The 18,470-nt window shown below is 38.5% G+C and overlaps 1 protein-coding gene across 1 annotated transcript; it reads right to left on the bottom strand.

Annotated features, from left to right (window-relative positions):
- Positions 1-648: 648 nt before the first annotated feature.
- Positions 649-8,500, bottom strand: LOC136856171 (uncharacterized). Its single transcript, XM_067133839.1, is given in 6 exon segments — positions 649-2,452; positions 2,543-2,713; positions 3,164-3,320; positions 3,440-3,588; positions 4,433-7,307; positions 7,310-8,500. Coding segments are annotated over 6 exon segments (4,470 nt in total). The 5' UTR covers positions 8,373-8,500; the 3' UTR covers positions 649-2,397.
- Positions 8,501-18,470: the final 9,970 nt, after the last annotated feature.

Here is an 18,470-nt window from a genome sequence, read left to right as displayed (position 1 = left end):
AGTATGAAAATACCTTAGAAATATATACAGTATATATATACATATATATATATATATATATATATATATATATATATATATATATATATATATATATATATATATATATTTACACTTACACCACTGAATTTCATCACCATTATTATTATTATTATTATTATTATTATTATTATTATTATTATTCATACACTTACACGGGAACCTCACCAGTAGCACATCAAGACGCCTAACTCAAAGTGCATCGCTTACTAGTGTTAGGAAAGCTTTCACCAATCTCCACACTTTACTTCCGTGTGTAACTTAGTGGTTAAGACAATTGCCCCACCAGGGAAATACCTGGAGCTCTGTCCTTAGCAAGACAGGTAGTTAGTTGATTGTGGTATATTGCAACTGGAATGGAGGAGGACGTAGGGCTAGCAGCCTCACTCCCAGGATTTGAAAAAGGCAAAGGAGTATAGTGAAAGACTCACTCTCCCTATATATATATGTGTGTGTGTGTGTGTGTGTCACGACAAAACATTAATTTGCCTTTGTTTACAAGATAAAGGATTAAGAAAAGCAATTTCCTTTCAGAAAATGGGATATATTTTCTCTTCTTTGTAATCTTACAAAAAATTATTATTTGCATCGTTATTTATATTACTCAGTAACTAATCGAAGGTTTATATCTTACACTATTTACACTAGTATGCAAATGTACATAGAAACTTGCCTAGGTCGAGGAAATGGCGAGCTGCACTGAAATAATTTCACAAAAGTTAAACCAAACTTACCATAAGTAAGAATATCATGAATTTTTTCATCGATTTTCATCAAGAAGCGTCCCCTTGGTCTTGGGATATCCAGAGAACACAAACCTAAGAGTACACACACACACACATACACAACATACAAACACACACACACACACATAAACACACACACCAAATCAACCACATCCCCTATCCTAGCAGAGGTAGACAGAGTCATCAACCCTGCATCAGTATTGCTGTTATTATTATCATCGATGTTATTCAGAAGATGAAGAACCCTATTCATATGGAGCAAGCCCACCAAAGGAGGCATTGACTCGAAATTCAAACTTCCAAAGAATATTATGGTGTTCATTAGGAAGTAGCAAGAGAAGGTAATGGGAAATACAGAAAGAAGAGATCCCACTTATTAAAAAAAAAAAAAAATAATTAATGAATTAACAAACAAATAAAAATGGAAAAGAAAAGGACATTTCAAAGCCTATCCCACGAAGGACAAATCCAATCAAAGTACCGGAAAGTAATCCAGACAAAACTTCTTCCTTCTTTGACTAGAAAACTTTGACATCTCGCTCAGACGGATAAGACGCTCAACATTCATGGATACTGGAAGGTATCAGTGGACTGATACTCTCTCCCGACTGAGGGTTATAGGCAGCGTAGTTCACATTCAGATGACTTTCCACCGAGAATACACAGCGTTCTTTTTCATCAGTGATCAGTGAATGTTTTTCATTCCTATGGATAAGTCAGAATGAATTTCTTTAATCAGGGATCCTTCTGCAATGATCTACCAAGGATATGCCAATGTTATAACTTGCAAGGGTTAAGTTAATGTTGGTAATCATCAAAGATTACTTCAGATTACTTAATTTATGGGATGTTTTTGCCTTCTTGAAGAGTGTATAATCTCATCATTCCCAAACGATCAGTTATGAATACTACAAATCACTGAGGATTATTTATACATTATTCACAATGATCAGTTAATGTTAATAATAATCAAAGATTAATAAAACATCATTCACTAAGGATCAGTTTTTATTATCACTCAAGTAGTCCCTGCAGGGCATTCACCAAGGACCACTTAGTGATACAGATTACCAAGGAGAGCCTACAGCTCTTCTTCAAGGACAGCTGATGACATTTTCACTGACAGACCAACGATTCCCAGCTGAGCACCTTGTACCCACTTGGAATAGGTCTCTGACAGAGTCTTGTCTCATTCAAGTGGAATGAATTCCACATAGTTAAGACTCCAAGATGACCAGCGGGTCCTAGGGCAGCTAAACATATCATGATTCAAGGTCATCTGCCAGAGCTAAACACAACCAAAGTCATCCTCCTTGGCTAAATGCATCATTTTCCAAAGTCACTTTCCATGGAAAAACATAACACCAACCAAAGACATCTTCTGGCCCTAACATATCATTATCCAAAGTCATCTCCTGGACATAAACATTACCATAATCTAAAGTCATCTTCTGGAACAAAACGTTATGCAAAGCCATCTTCTGGATGTTGACGTGTCGTCCTGAAGTCCCCTTCCAATGCTGAGCATATCATGAGCCCAAGAATATAGCTTTCAAGAGGAGAAATCCAAAGTCATCATCCAGAACAGCTGACTTCTTAGTTGCACGTCATTTCACCATGAATCCACATCAGGAATGGTGCTAGATCCTAAATAGTGAGGCATTCCCCTGGAATGAACAATGTTTTCATCAGTAAGAGTCAGAAACATATTTGGTTTTTTGTTAAAGCAATTATGCCAGTGAGACAGAGGTACTTACCATACAATATTGAGACCCTGACATTTTTCATTGAATTTCTGTGATTTCTTGAGTGACTTAGGAAGGATGATTGACTTTATATCACTCAGACGTTTCATATTGGATACGAAGCAGTCGACCTCTTGGTCTTCCGTTAGGTTCAACCGTGGGAACAGGAGAAAATCTGGCCCTCTGTTGGGAGGTAAAAGGAGAGTTAGCCTGATAATAGAAGAAACTGCACATCCAACAAAATGGGGTAAAACGGAAAAAAAGGACAAGAGGATGAATCTTGGACTAAGGGATGTTAAGTGCCATTTTGAAGCTTGTATAAAGGCTTCTTCTTTGTGTAAACTTATGAATCAGCAATGGTGAAGAAGAGGCTAACCCCATGCTGGTAGATGTCAAGTCTGAATTGACATTGTTTGTTGCTCATTGAATATCACTGTTGCACACGACAAAAATGAGTAAACACCCAATGTTATCGTTATTCTAAACAAATATGAAAAGAAAAATTGTAAAAGAACAACAACCCCAAGGCAGTAGAAGGTCTTGGCATAGCAGTTATGGAGGAACCAAAGAATTTAGGTCACTGGTTATATCACCTCTGGATTTTGTAGTTGAATTAACCCAAAAGCTACATACTGGAAACCTGAGATGGGTGCAAACTTTATGGCAATTTCAGTAGCTTTCAGAACATCCTCCTCAGAGGTCACCCCAGGGATGTAGAGGCAGAACATCAGGAATGTTTCTATTAATGGCGTAATTTTCTCAAGGTCCAAATTAAGGCTTACACAGATACCTGAGAGAATACAGAATCGAAAGTGAGAACAAGTTCATTTCACTTTGCAGAGTCATTTTAAAACTTAAATTCCATACGTGATTACACTGTAGAGGTAAAGAGATAGACCGTGCACTCACAAAAAGAATATAACTGATGTCGATCCTTGAGAAAGTTTTGGAGCTGAATGCAGGCAGAAGTATCAGGGACACTTGCCCACAATGTTTCCAGTGTCTGAGGAAGCCTTAGGTCACCTGACATCCTCCCAACATACTTCTCTACTCGACACCTGTCGGGGATGGAATTAGGTTACCAGAATTGGCGAATGAATTGTATTTTATTTGATTCTAAGCAATATCCACTCATTTCTGGTGAGCCTTTAGTGTAGGTGTAAGGTGAGATTTTTTGCGCGGGGGTTCATCGACATTTCAATTATTTGAGTATGAAAGCAGCAGAAATCTTTGTCTTGCATTTTTTAAGGGAGCAGCACAACAGCCACCTATATCATCATTGTTTCTTTTCCTTATATTAGCCAACACAGTATAAATAAATGACTGTGGAGGATGCAAAGGGGAACTGAAAAAAATTGAAGAGTTGAGAGATCCCATGAGCTGATGAAATTTCAAGCAAGAGGCTGTGCCATGACAATGGTGACTGTGTGACTGAGTGGGTGACCAAGTTATGTAAGTGTCTTTGGCCGAGTAAGATGTGCAATAGATTTGAATAAGAATTATAATTGCTCCTCAACATTTGCAGTAAACATAACAGGTTTCTGCAAGAAATATAGGGACATAACATTAATGACAATAACTGAGGAGAAGTACAGTGAGCTTTGATTGTATTAACAAGACAAATAAATTGAGGGGTCGAAATGGAAAGTGTTGTGGGCTCAGACCAACTATTGTAACGACCCTTCCACCGTCTAAGGGATTTTGCTAACTAACCTATCTTGCCACACCAACCTGGGAGCATAAGTCTCAGCCATTTTATTGGATTTATCTCCTGAAAATATATTCTACATGTCTTTGGGTTCATAGTTCTTACATTTCAGTATAAGAATAAACTGAATTAATATCAAGGAAAACTGTACTGTTGTGATAAAATCAAACACAACAACTGCAGGATTTCCTTACTTTTCAAAGAGAACGTTTAGCATGTCAGTGGATGCTGTTGGTGCCATAGGGTTCTTGAAGTCGTGGTATAGGTCTAGGAAAACCGTAAATTCATTTCTTACTAGTTCGTGAAGAATGGTGTCAGTTCTTGAAGTCATCTGATCTATGTACACAGAAACCTGTCCTTCATAGGCATTTTTCTCCAGCTTTGGCAGGTACTGTAGTGCCAAGAGATAATCTTTTGCATTATGAGTGTTGATCAGCATCATTCCCTTTTCAACACTAAATTTTCTCAAATGAAACCCATGATGTCTGATACATTTCAGAAGCTCCATTACATCTATGAGACTGGCTGTCACCTGTATATCAACGTTTGTAGTGTTGGTATCTTGCGCTGGTTTCAAAAGATGTTCCAGTACATAAACATAGCTTTTAAAGTTTAAGTCTGTTATTAAAATGCTCTTCATGTTGATTTTATGGGTGCTGATAAGCTGAAACAAGCCGTTATTGATTTCTAAATTGTTCTCGATGGCAATGATAACACTTGGTTTAGCATCGTTTCTACATAGTTGACACAAAGATGTCAGGATCAAGAGGCACGAAGTGATATTCGAATCATTTATTTCAAGATCTCTGACTTGGAATTTATTTATATGAAAGCGTTTCTTCTCTATTTCTGTTATCAGTCTGCTGATGGTCAAAATATCTTCACCAATAATTAAATGCATTTCAACGTTACTTGCTGACTTGAAGGTTGTAGCCATTCCTTCTAACATTACTGTATAGGCTATGAAATTATGTTCAGTTACCAGAAATTGCCTAACCATGAATCCATGGAGATTTATCAAGCTTAGTAAATCTTCAGTTCCTTTTAAGTTTCCAGTAATGTCAATATCAATGCATGTTTCATTTGCCTGGTTTGAGAGCGCTGGCATATCTTTGAAGGCTGACATGTATTCACTAAAGTTTGTGTCATCTATAATAAAATCTTTGACTTTAAATAGTCCAACTTGAAACTGGTTTTTCTTGATGATGTTCATTAGGGCAGCGAGCTTCTGTAAATCTTCATCTACATTTAAAATGATTTCTAGCTTTTCTTTATCTCTAAAAAACACGGTCATCTTACCCAGTGCGTCAATATATTGTGCAAAATTATTGTCATTAATCAGCAGTTTCATCACTGTGAAATGATGAAGCACCAGCAGTTCTAGGAGTTCATCAGCTCTGTTCAGAACACCAACGATATCAATTATGACAATGTTATGATTAGCATCTGGGGACAGTTGTGGAAGGCATTTAAGCATTTCAATGTACTCCATGACATTGGAATCACGAACCTCAAGATTGTGCACTTTTAGCCCTGTAACTTTCAATTTGCGTTGTTTTACCACAATTAGTAGTTCCCTGATGTTGCACAAGTCTTCGTCGACAGTGATGTCCAGTTCCATATCACCTTCATCTTTCAGGGGTGATGGGAGTTTCTTTAACATGTCAATGTACTCTTTGTAATTTCTCTGTGTCATAAGTAGTCTCTTAATCGTCATTTGGAACGAATTGATTAAATAGAGTAATTCATGAGCTCCCAGTAGCTCTCCCTCAATGGCAATGTCAATCCTCACTGTACTGGCCTCCTCGAAAGGGCGCTTCAAAGATTTCAAGAGAGCAATGTAGGCAGACACTGATGAATCTGTTATCTGAATGTTCCCACTGAAAAGCTTTTGCTGCTTACTGATGAAGGCAGCAGTGAACTCATCACACTTGACAGAGTTGAGTACTCTGATCCATGAATCTTTGTCTCTCATTCCAGTCAACTGGAGGAGCTCCAAGGCTTCTAGTTTTACATCTTCAGCAATTTCGGCCTTTTCAGAATGAAACATCCCTATAAGACAAAATAATGTGTTTTCAAATTTTGCTAATTCAATCTGGGTTGAGCCATGAATTTTTTGTAACAAATTCTGAATGATATGAGTTTTGTGTCCTACAAATGTTTTAAAACCAATTCTGGTCATACACCTTGTTTTTAATTCTTCCTTTACCACCTCCACAATAGTGTGGCTTACCTGAAGTGGAATGCTGTTGTGATTAAGGCTCGAAGTTACTACTTTCATTATCTCGTCTATGTCATATCCATGATTTTCCCCAGATATTTCGTAAAATATGTGCAAAGCTGCAAGAAAATCTTGGAGACCTTTGTGTGGGAATGAGTATATCACATCTTCGCTTGGAACACGCTTAAGGAATGCACTAATCATCTCTTTAATGGGAGCTTGTATATTTCTGCAAACTTCCTCCAGTCTTTTATAGGCTTGTTGTGGCAGGTTAATGTGATCATTGATTAGTCCTCTTAGGGATTCTTCACTTAAAGCATACAAGAAGTAATCGATCTTTCTGTGCAACACAGATTCATCAGCTGGTGTACTGACTTGCAGTCTTTCTTTTAGTTTGTTTTTGTACAATCTGAGGATCTCTCCATACAGTTCAGGGGCAGTATTAATTTTGATGGGATTCATGTAGTCATAAGCCCATAATATATTCAGCTGAGAAAGGTTATATGGCAGCCTCCATAAGTCAGCTAAACGATGTTCAGTTCTTTTCAGATAGCTGAGTAGGCCTTTTATATCTTGTGCATTTTGAAATGTCTTAGCAATCTCACTGTGGTATTTGATAACAAAATCATCCCTTCTCTCCAGAGGAATTCCCAAAAGCTGGATATGCTTCAAGTTGTGCGAATTCACTGTTTGGCGCAAATAAGTTAGCTTCTCAGGTCTTGTTGTGATCAGCAATGTTATTCCAAATGGTGTCTTCAGGTCAAGAATTTCCCTAAGCAAATTGGCTGAGGAGTTATTCAGTTCATCCAGACCATCCAGTATGATGATTACCTTCTGAGCAAGTACCACCTTTTCAGATCACCAGGTTTCAATTTTGTGGAAACCTTCGGCATGAGGTGACATAGTAAATCCTCAAATGACTTTATGGCTGAGTTTCTGCACTCAGCTTTCAGCAAGAGATCATGCGTGTTGAGGTACTTCATGTTACCCTCCTTTAATCTCCAGTCACAGACAACCTTCTTTGTCAGTGTTGTTTTCCCAACCCCAGCTGCACCATCTATTACAATGATATCTTTTGTTTTCTCAGATCTCTGATCACACAAAACATCCTCATATGAAACACTGACCTCTTGTCCAGATGGCAACTCTCCTTTAAGTTTCATCTCTGTGTAAACTTCTTTTAAAGGGAGTTTGACCTCAATTAAATGGTTCACAGTGCTTACTTCATTTTCATGAGTCTTTTCATATTGCTGAAGTACTTCCTTCATGCCTTCTTCATTGACTATGTCTGACAGGGCTTCAAAGAGCATCTCCTTCTTGTACTCTTCATATGTACTTGCTTCAAGCTCACCATTAAGATACTTCTGAATTTTAGATTCCACAACATCAGTCTCATGTTTAATCATGCCTGGTTCAAGGCCGTACATCTCCCCACTAAATTTCAGAATCCTTTTCAAGATGTCTTCAATCTCATTTGCTTCGTCAATGAGGTACTTGTTCGTGAGGGGTGAGTGGTCATCATGAGCAATTTCATTCCTTTTATTTTTGACAATGGTTATGAGAGATTCTATGCCAGCTTTTTCTTTGTCTCGTTCTTTCCAGCTGTCACAGCGCTTGGCCAGGCCATGGCTCCCATTGCGAAGGCACTTGTACAACAGAGTAATGTCGAATGACTCCCCATCGCAGTCATTCTTGATCTTTTCCTTCTGGGCATTAGTGAGTCCTTTTGTAAAATCCTGAATTCCCTTGGCTTTGTAGTAGTCTAGCAATGACAAGTATCTGGATCTATCAGGTGAACCATTCTGAAACACAAACAATAGGACTCGAGTCGTCACTTTCCTGTGAATACAAATGAGTCGTAGCAGATTCTTATCTTCAGTGCCATACACTTGTGACCGTGTCTGTGATGCCATGAAGAAGCCAGTAATGAAGTCCTGTGTCCAGAATCTGAAAGTAAATAAAGAAACTGAGGTATATTCGCTATTTCAGAGTCTAACTACAGGGGATGAATTGCCAGAAATGAGATACTTGAAAGTCTGACTACAAGCGGTAAAGTAGAGCAAGAGATTGAGAACTGCTTTTATATCTGAATCTGACAAGTAGATTATCTCAGGTTTGAATACAAGTAACATTTATCTTTATATATTACTTACACATACTGTACATACTCACACATTTACACACACAGAATAAGACAAGCCTTGGCACCCCAGAATAGGAAACAGCATGGATATACAGAGAGATAAAGGATAAACTATAATTGGAAATAAAATAGAAAATTTAGGCCAAATTGTTGGCAGAGGGTGGAAAGTAAGATGGAAGAAAGAGAATATGAAAGGAAGTCTAGTAAAAAGGCACTGATAAAGTTTTTATGTCAAAAGAACTGAGATCAAGAACAGAAAGCAATAAACAGCTACAAATCACGTGTGAAGTTGACTGCAAGCAACGCCTAGAGGCAATTTCCTTAATTTTTGATTGGGAAGAAGTCTTCGCAATCAAAAGAAGCTGTCTTATGATGTTAAAAAGTATCACAGAACACCAAGAATAGATAAATTATGGATATCTTTACAGCAGGAACAGATATTTGGGGGCAAGCAGGTTTATTCGTATGTAGGTTGGAGCACCCATACTTACGTGCTGAGAAAGGAATGACTCTGCTGTTCAAATATTCTTTAACTCTCTCTGGACGGATAAGCTCTTTTGATCCACAGTACCTGTATATCAAACTCCCTGATTCGGATCATACGAGTACTATTACTTCGGGCCACAATATTTGAACAAAATTGGTGCAGAAACGTACTAAACACTTGAATGGGCCATGAATGACTTATAGCAACTCTTATGGCAACACTATAGGTGATCCACTAAGGTCGGTCAAAAAGGCGTACCCTAATCTCCTTACACTGCTGACATGTTTCCATTTCTCGAAGGTAACTCTCGGATTGTGACAGACCCGCATACAGCAAGTCAGCCACTCAAGGGATTATCGATGACTCATCAGTCTACTGAAGTAGTGTGGGCCAGAGCACCTGGATTCACCCAGGTGCATGCATCTGATTGCATAGTGCTTATCAATGACCGGTTCGATGTAATGAACCCGAATCATGAATATGAGGACACAAAAATGTGCAATGTTTTTGGGATATGCATGGAACAACAAACAGAAATCCTGTATAAAATTATTGATTGCATGTATGCAATGAAAGTTAAATCTCTAAAGACCAGGTGCCTTTATAAATTTCAGAAATGTGTCATACTTTCTTCAAAATTGGCGATCGGTCTGTTCAATATGTCGAAAGACTCCTTCAAGTTAGATTACCTGTTAACTCGGAGACTGAATCAGGATTGTTTAGAGCATTTGTTTGGGCTCATCAGACAAATGAATGGTCCTTATGATCATCCAAACCCACCAGACTTCAAATACAGACTTGGAAGTTTGTTGTTAGGCAAAGATATGGCCATCGTTGCCGATAAAACTAAGACTAACGCAAAGCTGAATGATAATGACATGCTAACAAATGTGACTGGAGACTATGGTCGCCTCCAGCAGCCAGATGACAGAAAACTTTCTTTAGAGATCTGCTGATAGGCAAAGATATGGCCATCGTTGCCGATAAAACTAAGACTAACGCAAAGCTGAATGATAATGACATGCTAACAAATGTGACTGGAGACTATGGTCGCCTCCAGCAGCCAGATGACAGAAAACTTTCTTTAGAGATCTGCTGATAGGCAAAGATATGGCCATCGTTGCCGATAAAACTAAGACTAACGCAAAGCTGAATGATAATGACATGCTAACAAATGTGACTGGAGACTATGGTCGCCTCCAGCAGCCAGATGACAGAAAACTTTCTTTAGAGATCTGCTGATAGGCAAAGATATGGCCATCGTTGCCGATAAAACTAAGACTAACGCAAAGCTGAATGATAATGACATGCTAACAAATGTGACTGGAGACTATGGTCGCCTCCAGCAGCCAGATGACAGAAAACTTTCTTTAGAGATCTGCTGATAGGCAAAGATATGGCCATCGTTGCCGATAAAACTAAGACTAATGCAAAGCTGAATGATAATGACATGCTAACAAATGTGACTGGAGACTATGGTCGCCTCCAGCAGCCAGATGACAGAAAACTTTCTTTAGAGATCTGCTGATAGGCAAAGATATGGCCATTGTTGCCGATAAAACTAAGACTAACGCAAAGCTGAATGATAATGACATGCTAACAAATGTGACTGGAGACTATGGTCGCCTCCAGCAGCCAGATGACAGAAAACTTTCTTTAGAGATCTGCTGATAGGCAAAGATATGGCCATCGTTGCCGATAAAACTAAGACTAACGCAAAGCTGAATGATAATGACATGCTAACAAATGTGACTGGAGACTATGGTCGCCTCCAGCAGCCACATGACAGAAAACTTTCTTTAGAGATCTGCTGAGCAAGTATCCTATTCAGAGACCTTGAAGCTGAAACTGAGAAAGTTGATGTGTACGGAACAGAATGCTTGAATGCCGTAATTCATATTACTTGGATTTTGCATTTTTGTCTTTACTACTATGGTAACTAGATAGTATTTCAATGATAAGGTACAGAAATAAGAAAAGGACAAGTAAAAACAGAAAATGCCTAAGAATCAACTTCAAGAATAAATGTCCACACAGAACTAGGATGATCTTTGGCCCATTGAGGGGCAGATGAGAAAGAGGCAAAGAGAGAAAGGGAAAGTGACCGTGAATGGCTGACCCTTTTCTTCCTTTGACCTTGACCTGTCATGATCTGCCATGGTATTTCCTGGCTCTCCTTTTCTTGTAAACAACAGAGTTCAGAGATAAAGCTTCTTTAGGAAATGATAACGTAGTCTTAGTGTCATGCATGAGGACAAGTGAGCAAAAATTAAGTCAAACTTAAATGTTAACAAATTCCAGTTAATTCTCTCTTTCTCTCTCCTCCCTTTAAGAAATGAAAATAATAAGTTGTGTAGATTAATTTTGTAATGTTTTTTTTACATTGTTTATGTGGTTTTCGTTCATTGTACTTCTCGTTAGTATTCTTTTTAAAATTATACATTTTTGGGGCCTTTATTATATTTACATAGTACAAAGGTCCTCATAACTATTAGACTGTAAAATACAGAGGTCCTAACATAAGGCCCTGAGAGAGCCTCTGACTCAGAGCTATAATCCTTTCTCCTCACCATCGCCTTAGGATAAACGCACATTTGGCAACTCGTGAGGGAATCGCTGCCATATCGTCTTAATTATTATTGTCATATGCTGCTTTTATCAGTAATAGCAGTACTCCATGAATACTATTTTGATGTTTTTCTGTACGTGAAGTTTTCTTTTAAAGAATCACAAGAAAGGCAGTAATTGCCGATTTGTCTAATGAGGAAAGCGTCGCTGTTTCGTCACCCTCTTTGGCGTCGTCGGTGACGATACGTATTTATATAGCATTTGGGTACGTTTTGGTCAAGGCCACACCTCACGAAACTAACTAAAATACGAAATGGGAAATTTGTCAAAAATGGATACCTTTCGAATTTTTGCCCAGCCTTATCTTACATTTTGAAAAACAATCATTCAGAAAAATATGATTTCATTACAGACTCGACCGTTTTCTGCGGTCAGTGTAAGTTTTGGTCCTTGTGGTAGGCTATGTACCACTCTAGGAAACTTTTGGCAGCCACGAAGCACCATTTTTATGAACCCTATCGAGGGTGTACAGGTTTATTTTATATACAATATCAATCAAACTCGATAACTGAAGGGGATATTAGCATCTCACTCAGATATTTAATGAGAACGAGGAAGTATCGGGATAAAACTAACTGTAACTTACCGCTGTCAAATGTACAAACTCGGGTGCTGCGTTTTTGGTCAAGGTCAAAGCCGCCATATATTCTTACGAAGTTAACTAAAATGGTACGAAACGGAGAGAGAGAGAGAGAGAGAGAGAGAGAGAGAGAGAGAGAGAGAGAGAGAGAGAGAGAGAGTAAATGTGCTTTTTTGTTTAAAAACTGATATACATTGCTTTCACTGCCGTTGGAGCAATAACAATAATAATAATAAGTAAGTATACTTAGTTAAACCAGACCACTGAGCTGATAAACAGCTCTCCTAGAGAGGGCTTGTAAGGACTGGGATATGAGCGACATACTGGCTGGGTGTTTACTGGTTTATTGGTAGTTCCTTACTGAGATAAATGTACAGAATCTTGGAAGATGTTATTGACGCGTGCGAGCGGTAATGTAGCGTCTACACACAGACAGGTAAAACAGAGATATATAAAAGGTTCAGACATCTGTGTTTGTCGGCAGACAAACAGATGGCGACATCAAGAGACATGATTAACATACAGTGATGAAACATACATCAGTGGAAAGGCCAGGAAATTCTACATATGGCCAATTGCTTGAGATTCAAGACAGATTAATGGATACAATGCAGTAGCATAATAAATGTGAAATGGAGAGACATTTGGCGTCTACACAAACAGAAACACAGTACAGTTTGATACAGAAGATTCGTTGGAACATTATGAGTACATGATTAGAATGCTTGCATGGCAATGCAAGTAGTGGTGATTGTACATACATCAAGACAACAATGCTTAGGGAGAAACAGACTGAAATATTGTATGGTTGAAGTAGCGTTCCTGTAGAGAAAGAAAACGAGACGCTGGCTTTGTCCTGTCCACTTCGATGATGACGATTGACGAACACACGAACACACACGTGTTTGGAAGAGGCAGCGTCGGGGCTCTTACAGGCTGGCCCGAAGGATCAGATTTATTTTGCGTGGCTAAGAACCAATTCGTTACCTGGCAACGGGACCTACAGCTTATTGTGGAATCCGAACCACATTATAGCGAGAAATGAATTTCTATCGCCAGAAATAAATTCCTCATATTCTTCATTGGCCACTCGGAGATTCGACCTCGCGGCCAAGAAAACGGAAACCCACTTACCCAACGAACGAATATGTTGGTAAATTGATGGGATAACCACGAGAGAGAGAGAGAGAGAGAGAGAGAGAGAGAGAGAGAGAGAGAGAGAGAGAGAGAGAGACCATGATGACCTAACTAAGATATCAAATGCAAAGAAAAAGTCTCCAAGCGGTACGATATCTGCTCCATAGTCGTGTGTCTGGCAATGTAACCGAGGCCATGAATGTCTCGAATGTGTCAGGGTTCCTGCAGATTACACCACGGACCAATTTTCCACGATTAGTATTTACAGTCTTCCTAAAGGGATAGCCTCACACTTGCAGTGCCATGCAGGTCAGTTTATTTGTAAGGAAATGAAAGTCCCTTTTGATGCTGCTTCACTTTTATTTAAATGGAACTGTTAAATTTGAGGTTAGAATCAAGCTTGGAAAAATGGAAAATATAGCTTAAGGACAGCCTGATTTAAAGCATCTAGAATCTGGGCACCAGTTTTATTGTTTTCCTTTAAGGATTCTGACTGGAAAAACATTTTGGGAGCTTAGCGTTGTTCTAAAATTCGGTTGAATATGGTTCTAATGATAGCCATTTGGTTTGGCAGGGATGTAATTTTTTTGTCAGTCAATTCTTACAGATTCTTGGAATTCTTTAAATTTAACCAGTCTTTTAGGGCTGTGATTAATAAAGTGATGAATGTCTCTACAAAGATCTGTGGATTATTCATGCATTGTTCACCAAGGATCAGTTAACATTATTAGTCACCAATGATTAATAAAACATCAACAACTGAGGATCAACTTTTGTTATCAATCATTTATTCCTTGTAGGGTATTCACCAAGGACCATATGGTGTTACTCATTACCATGGAGAACCTGGAGTTCTTCTTCCAGTACAATTGATGACATTTTCACTGACAGACCAATAATTCCCAGCTGAGCAGCTTTTACCCACTTGCAATAAGTCTCTGAGAGTCTTGTCTCATGCAAGTGGTATGAATTCCACATAGTTAAGATTCCAAGATAACCAGCAGGTCCTAGGGCAGCTAAACATATCATGATTCAAGGTCATCTGCCTGAGCTAAACACGACCAAAGTCATTCTCCTTAGATAAATGTATCATTTTTTAAACTCATCTTCTATGGCAAAACATAACATCATGCAAAGATTTCTTTTGGCCCTAACATATCATTATCCAAAGTCACCTCCTGAACATATGCATCATCATAATCTAAAGTCACCTTCTGGAACAAAACGTTATGCAAAGCCATCTTCTGGATGTTGACGTGTCGTCCCGAAGTCCTCTTCCAATGCTGAGCATATGAGCCCAAGAATATAGCTTTCAAGAGGAGAAATCCTAAGTCACCTTCCAAAACAACTGACACTACAATGCCAGGCACTTTTTAGTCGCAGTGTCATTTCACAATGAATCCACATCAGGAAGGTCGCCAGCTTTTAACTTGGGTGGCATTCCCCTGGAATGAACAATGTTTTCATCAGCAAGAGTCAGAAACATATTTGTTGTTTGTTAAAGCAATTATGCTACTGTGGTGAGACAAAGGTACTTACCATGTAATTTGGAGACTCTGACATTTTTTACTGAATTTCTTTGACTTCTTGAGTGACTTAGGAACGATGATTGAGTATATATCACTCAGACTTTCCATATTGGATACGAAGCAGTCGACCTCTTTGTCTTGCGTTAGGTTCAGCCGTGGGAACAGGAGAAAATCTGGCCCTCTGTTGGGAGGTAAAAGGAGAGTTAGCCTGATAATAGAAAAAACTGCACATCCAACAAAATGGCGGTAAAACGGAAAAATGGACAAGAGGAAGATTCTTGGGCCAAGGGATCTTAAGTACCATTTTGAAGCTTGTGTAAAGGTTTTTTCTTTGTGTAAATTCATGTATCAGTAATGATGAGGAAGAGGCTAACCACATGATGGGAGCAGTCAAGTCTAAATTGACATTGTTTTTCATTGAATATCATTGTCGTACACAACAAAAATGAATATGTACTGCATGTGATCGTTATTCTAAACAAATATGAAAAGAAATTGTAAAAGAACAACAAACCCAAGACAACATAAGCTCTTGGCATAGCAGTTATAGTAGAACCCAAGAATTTAGATCATTTGTTACATCACCTATGGATTTGGTAGTTGAATTAACCCAATAGCTACATACTGGAATAATGTGGTGGGTATGGTCTTTCTGGCAATTTCAGTAGCTTTCAGAATGTCATCTACAGAGGTCACCCCAGGGATGAAGAGGCAGAGAGGGTATAACAGGTACTGGTCTAATAATGGCGTAATTTTCTCTGGGTCCAAACTAAGGCTTGCACAGACACCTGGGAGAAGACAAAATCAAAGGTGAGAACAAGTTCATTTCACTTTGCATAACAATTTTTCAACTAAAATTCCATACATGAATGCACTGCATTGATAAATAGATAGATTATTGCACTCACACAAAGAATTTAACTGTTGTCCACTCCTGAGAAACTTCTGGAGTTGAATGTAGGCCGAAGTATCAGGAACACTTGCCCACAATGTCTTCAGAGCCTGGGGAAGCCTCAGGTCACCTGACATCCTCCCAACATACATCTCTAATCGACCCCTGTTGGGAATAGAAACAAGTCAGAATTAGTGAATGAATTGCATTTCGTTTGATTCTAAGCAATGTCCACTCATTCCTGATGAGGCCTTTGTGAAGGTGTAAGAAACAGCTAGAAAGGTGGGAGTTCCACAAGGAATTCATCAACATTTCAATAGTTAGAGTATGAAAGTAGCAGTGATCATTGTCTTCTACTTTTTAAGGAGCAGCTTCCTCTTAGGGTGAACAACTTTACACACACACACACATATATAGTTAAGAAATTGAAACCATTGCCTGAGAAAAAATTGGCTTTTCAGCTTTTTCTTAAGGACAACAGCCATCTATATCATCTCCAGTGTTTCATTTCTAGTAGATTAGCCAACACAGTATAAATAAATGACCGTGGAGGATGCAAAGGGGAACTGAGAAAGCTGAAGAGTTGAGAGATTCCAGGAGCTGATGAAATTTCAAGCAAGGGGCTGTGGCAGGACAACAGTCATTGTGAGACCAAGTGGGTTACTTGGTAACCCACTTGGTCACACAGTGAGTATCTTTGGCCGAGTAAGATGTGCAAGAGATTTGAATAAGAATTACAATTGCTCCTCATCATTTGCAGTAAACGACACAGGTTTCTGTAGGGAGTATAGGGCATAGCATTAATGACTATAAGTGAGAAGGGGTAGGGTGAGATCTGACTGTGATAGCAAGACTGATAAACTGAGAGGTCGAAAATGGAGAGTGTTGTGGGCTCATACCTCCTATTGTAATGTCTCTTCCACCATCTAGAGGATGCAGGATAAATAATCTAACCTACCTAACCTGATCTTGCCACACCACCCAGGGAGCATAAGTCTCAGCCATTTTATTGGATTTATTGCCTGGAAATATATTCTACCTGTCTTTGGGTTTATAGTTCTTTCAATCCAACATTAGAATAAATTGAATTAGTACCAAGGAAAGCTGTATTGTTGTGATAAAATCAAACACACGACAACTTCAGGATTTTCTTACTTTTCGAAGAGAACGTTTAGCATGTCAGTGGATGCTGTTGGTGCCATAGGGTTCTTGAAGTCGTGGTAAATGGATAGGACAACCTTGAATTCATTTCTTGCTAGTTCGTAAAGAATGGTGTCAGTACTTGGAGTCATCTCATTTATGCACACATAAACCTTTCCTTCATAGGCATTTTTCTCCAGCTTTGGCAAGTACTGTAGTGCCAAGAGACAATCTTCTGCATTATGAGTGTTGATTAGAATCATCCCTTTTCAACACCAAATTTTCTCAAGTGAAACCCATGATGTCTGACATATTTCAGAAGCTCCATTACATCTATGAGACTGGCTGTCACCTCTATATCAACATTTATAGTACTGGTATCTTGCACGGGTTTCAAAAGATGTTCCAGTACATAAACATAGCTCTTAAAGTTTAAGTCTGTTATTAAAATGCTCTTCACATTGATTTTATGGGTGTTGATAAGCTGAAACAAGCCATTACTGATTTCTAAATTGTTCTTGATAGCAATGATAACACTTGGTTTAGCATCGTTTCTGCATTGTGAAGACAAAGATCTAAGGATCAAGAGGCATGAAGTGATATTCGAATCAGTTATTTCAAAATCTCTCACTTGGAGTTTATTTATATGAAAGCATTTCTTCTCTATTTCTGTTATCAGTCTGCTGATGGTAGAAATATCTTCATCAATAATTAAATGCATTTCAACATTACTTGTTGACTTGAAAGTTGTAGCCATTCCTTCTAACATTTTTGTGTACGCTATGAAATTATGTTCAGTTACCAGAAATTGCCTAACTGTGAATCCATTGAGATTTATCAAGCTTAGTAAATCACTATTTCTTTCTAAGTTTCCAGAAATCTCTATATCAATGCATGTTTTATTTGCATGGTTTGAGAGCGCTGGCATATCTTTGAAGGCTGAAATGTATTCACCAAAGTTTGTGTCATCTATAATAAAATCTTTGACTTTAAATAGTCCAACTTGAAACTGGTTTTTCTTGATGATGTTCATTAGGGTAGCGAGCTTCCGTAAATCTTCATCTACATTTAAAACAATTTCTAACTTTTCTTTATTTATAAAAGGCATGGTCATCTTACCCAGTACGTCAGTATATTGTGCAAAATTAATGTCATTAATCAGCAGTTTCCTCACTGTAAAATGATGACGCACCAGGAGTTCTAGGAGTTCATCAGCTCTGTTCAGATCACCTTTGATATCAATTATGACAATGTTATGATTAGCATTTGGAGACATTTGTGGAAGGCATTTCAGCATTTCAATGTACTCCACAACATTGGAATCACGAACCACAAGATCGTGCACTTTTAGCCCTGTAACTTTCAATTTGCCTTGTTTTACTTCAGTTAGTAGTTCCCTGATGTTGCACAAGTCTTCGTCGACAGTGATGTCCAGTTCCATATCACCTTCATCTTTCAGGGGTGATGGGAGTTTC

Source organism: Macrobrachium rosenbergii, chromosome 34, assembly GCF_040412425.1.
Source record: "Macrobrachium rosenbergii isolate ZJJX-2024 chromosome 34, ASM4041242v1, whole genome shotgun sequence".
In the NCBI taxonomy this organism is placed as follows: Eukaryota; Metazoa; Arthropoda; class Malacostraca; order Decapoda; family Palaemonidae; genus Macrobrachium; species Macrobrachium rosenbergii.
Note: the sequence above shows the minus strand (reverse complement) of the source record. Positions and strands in the feature narration are given on the sequence as shown.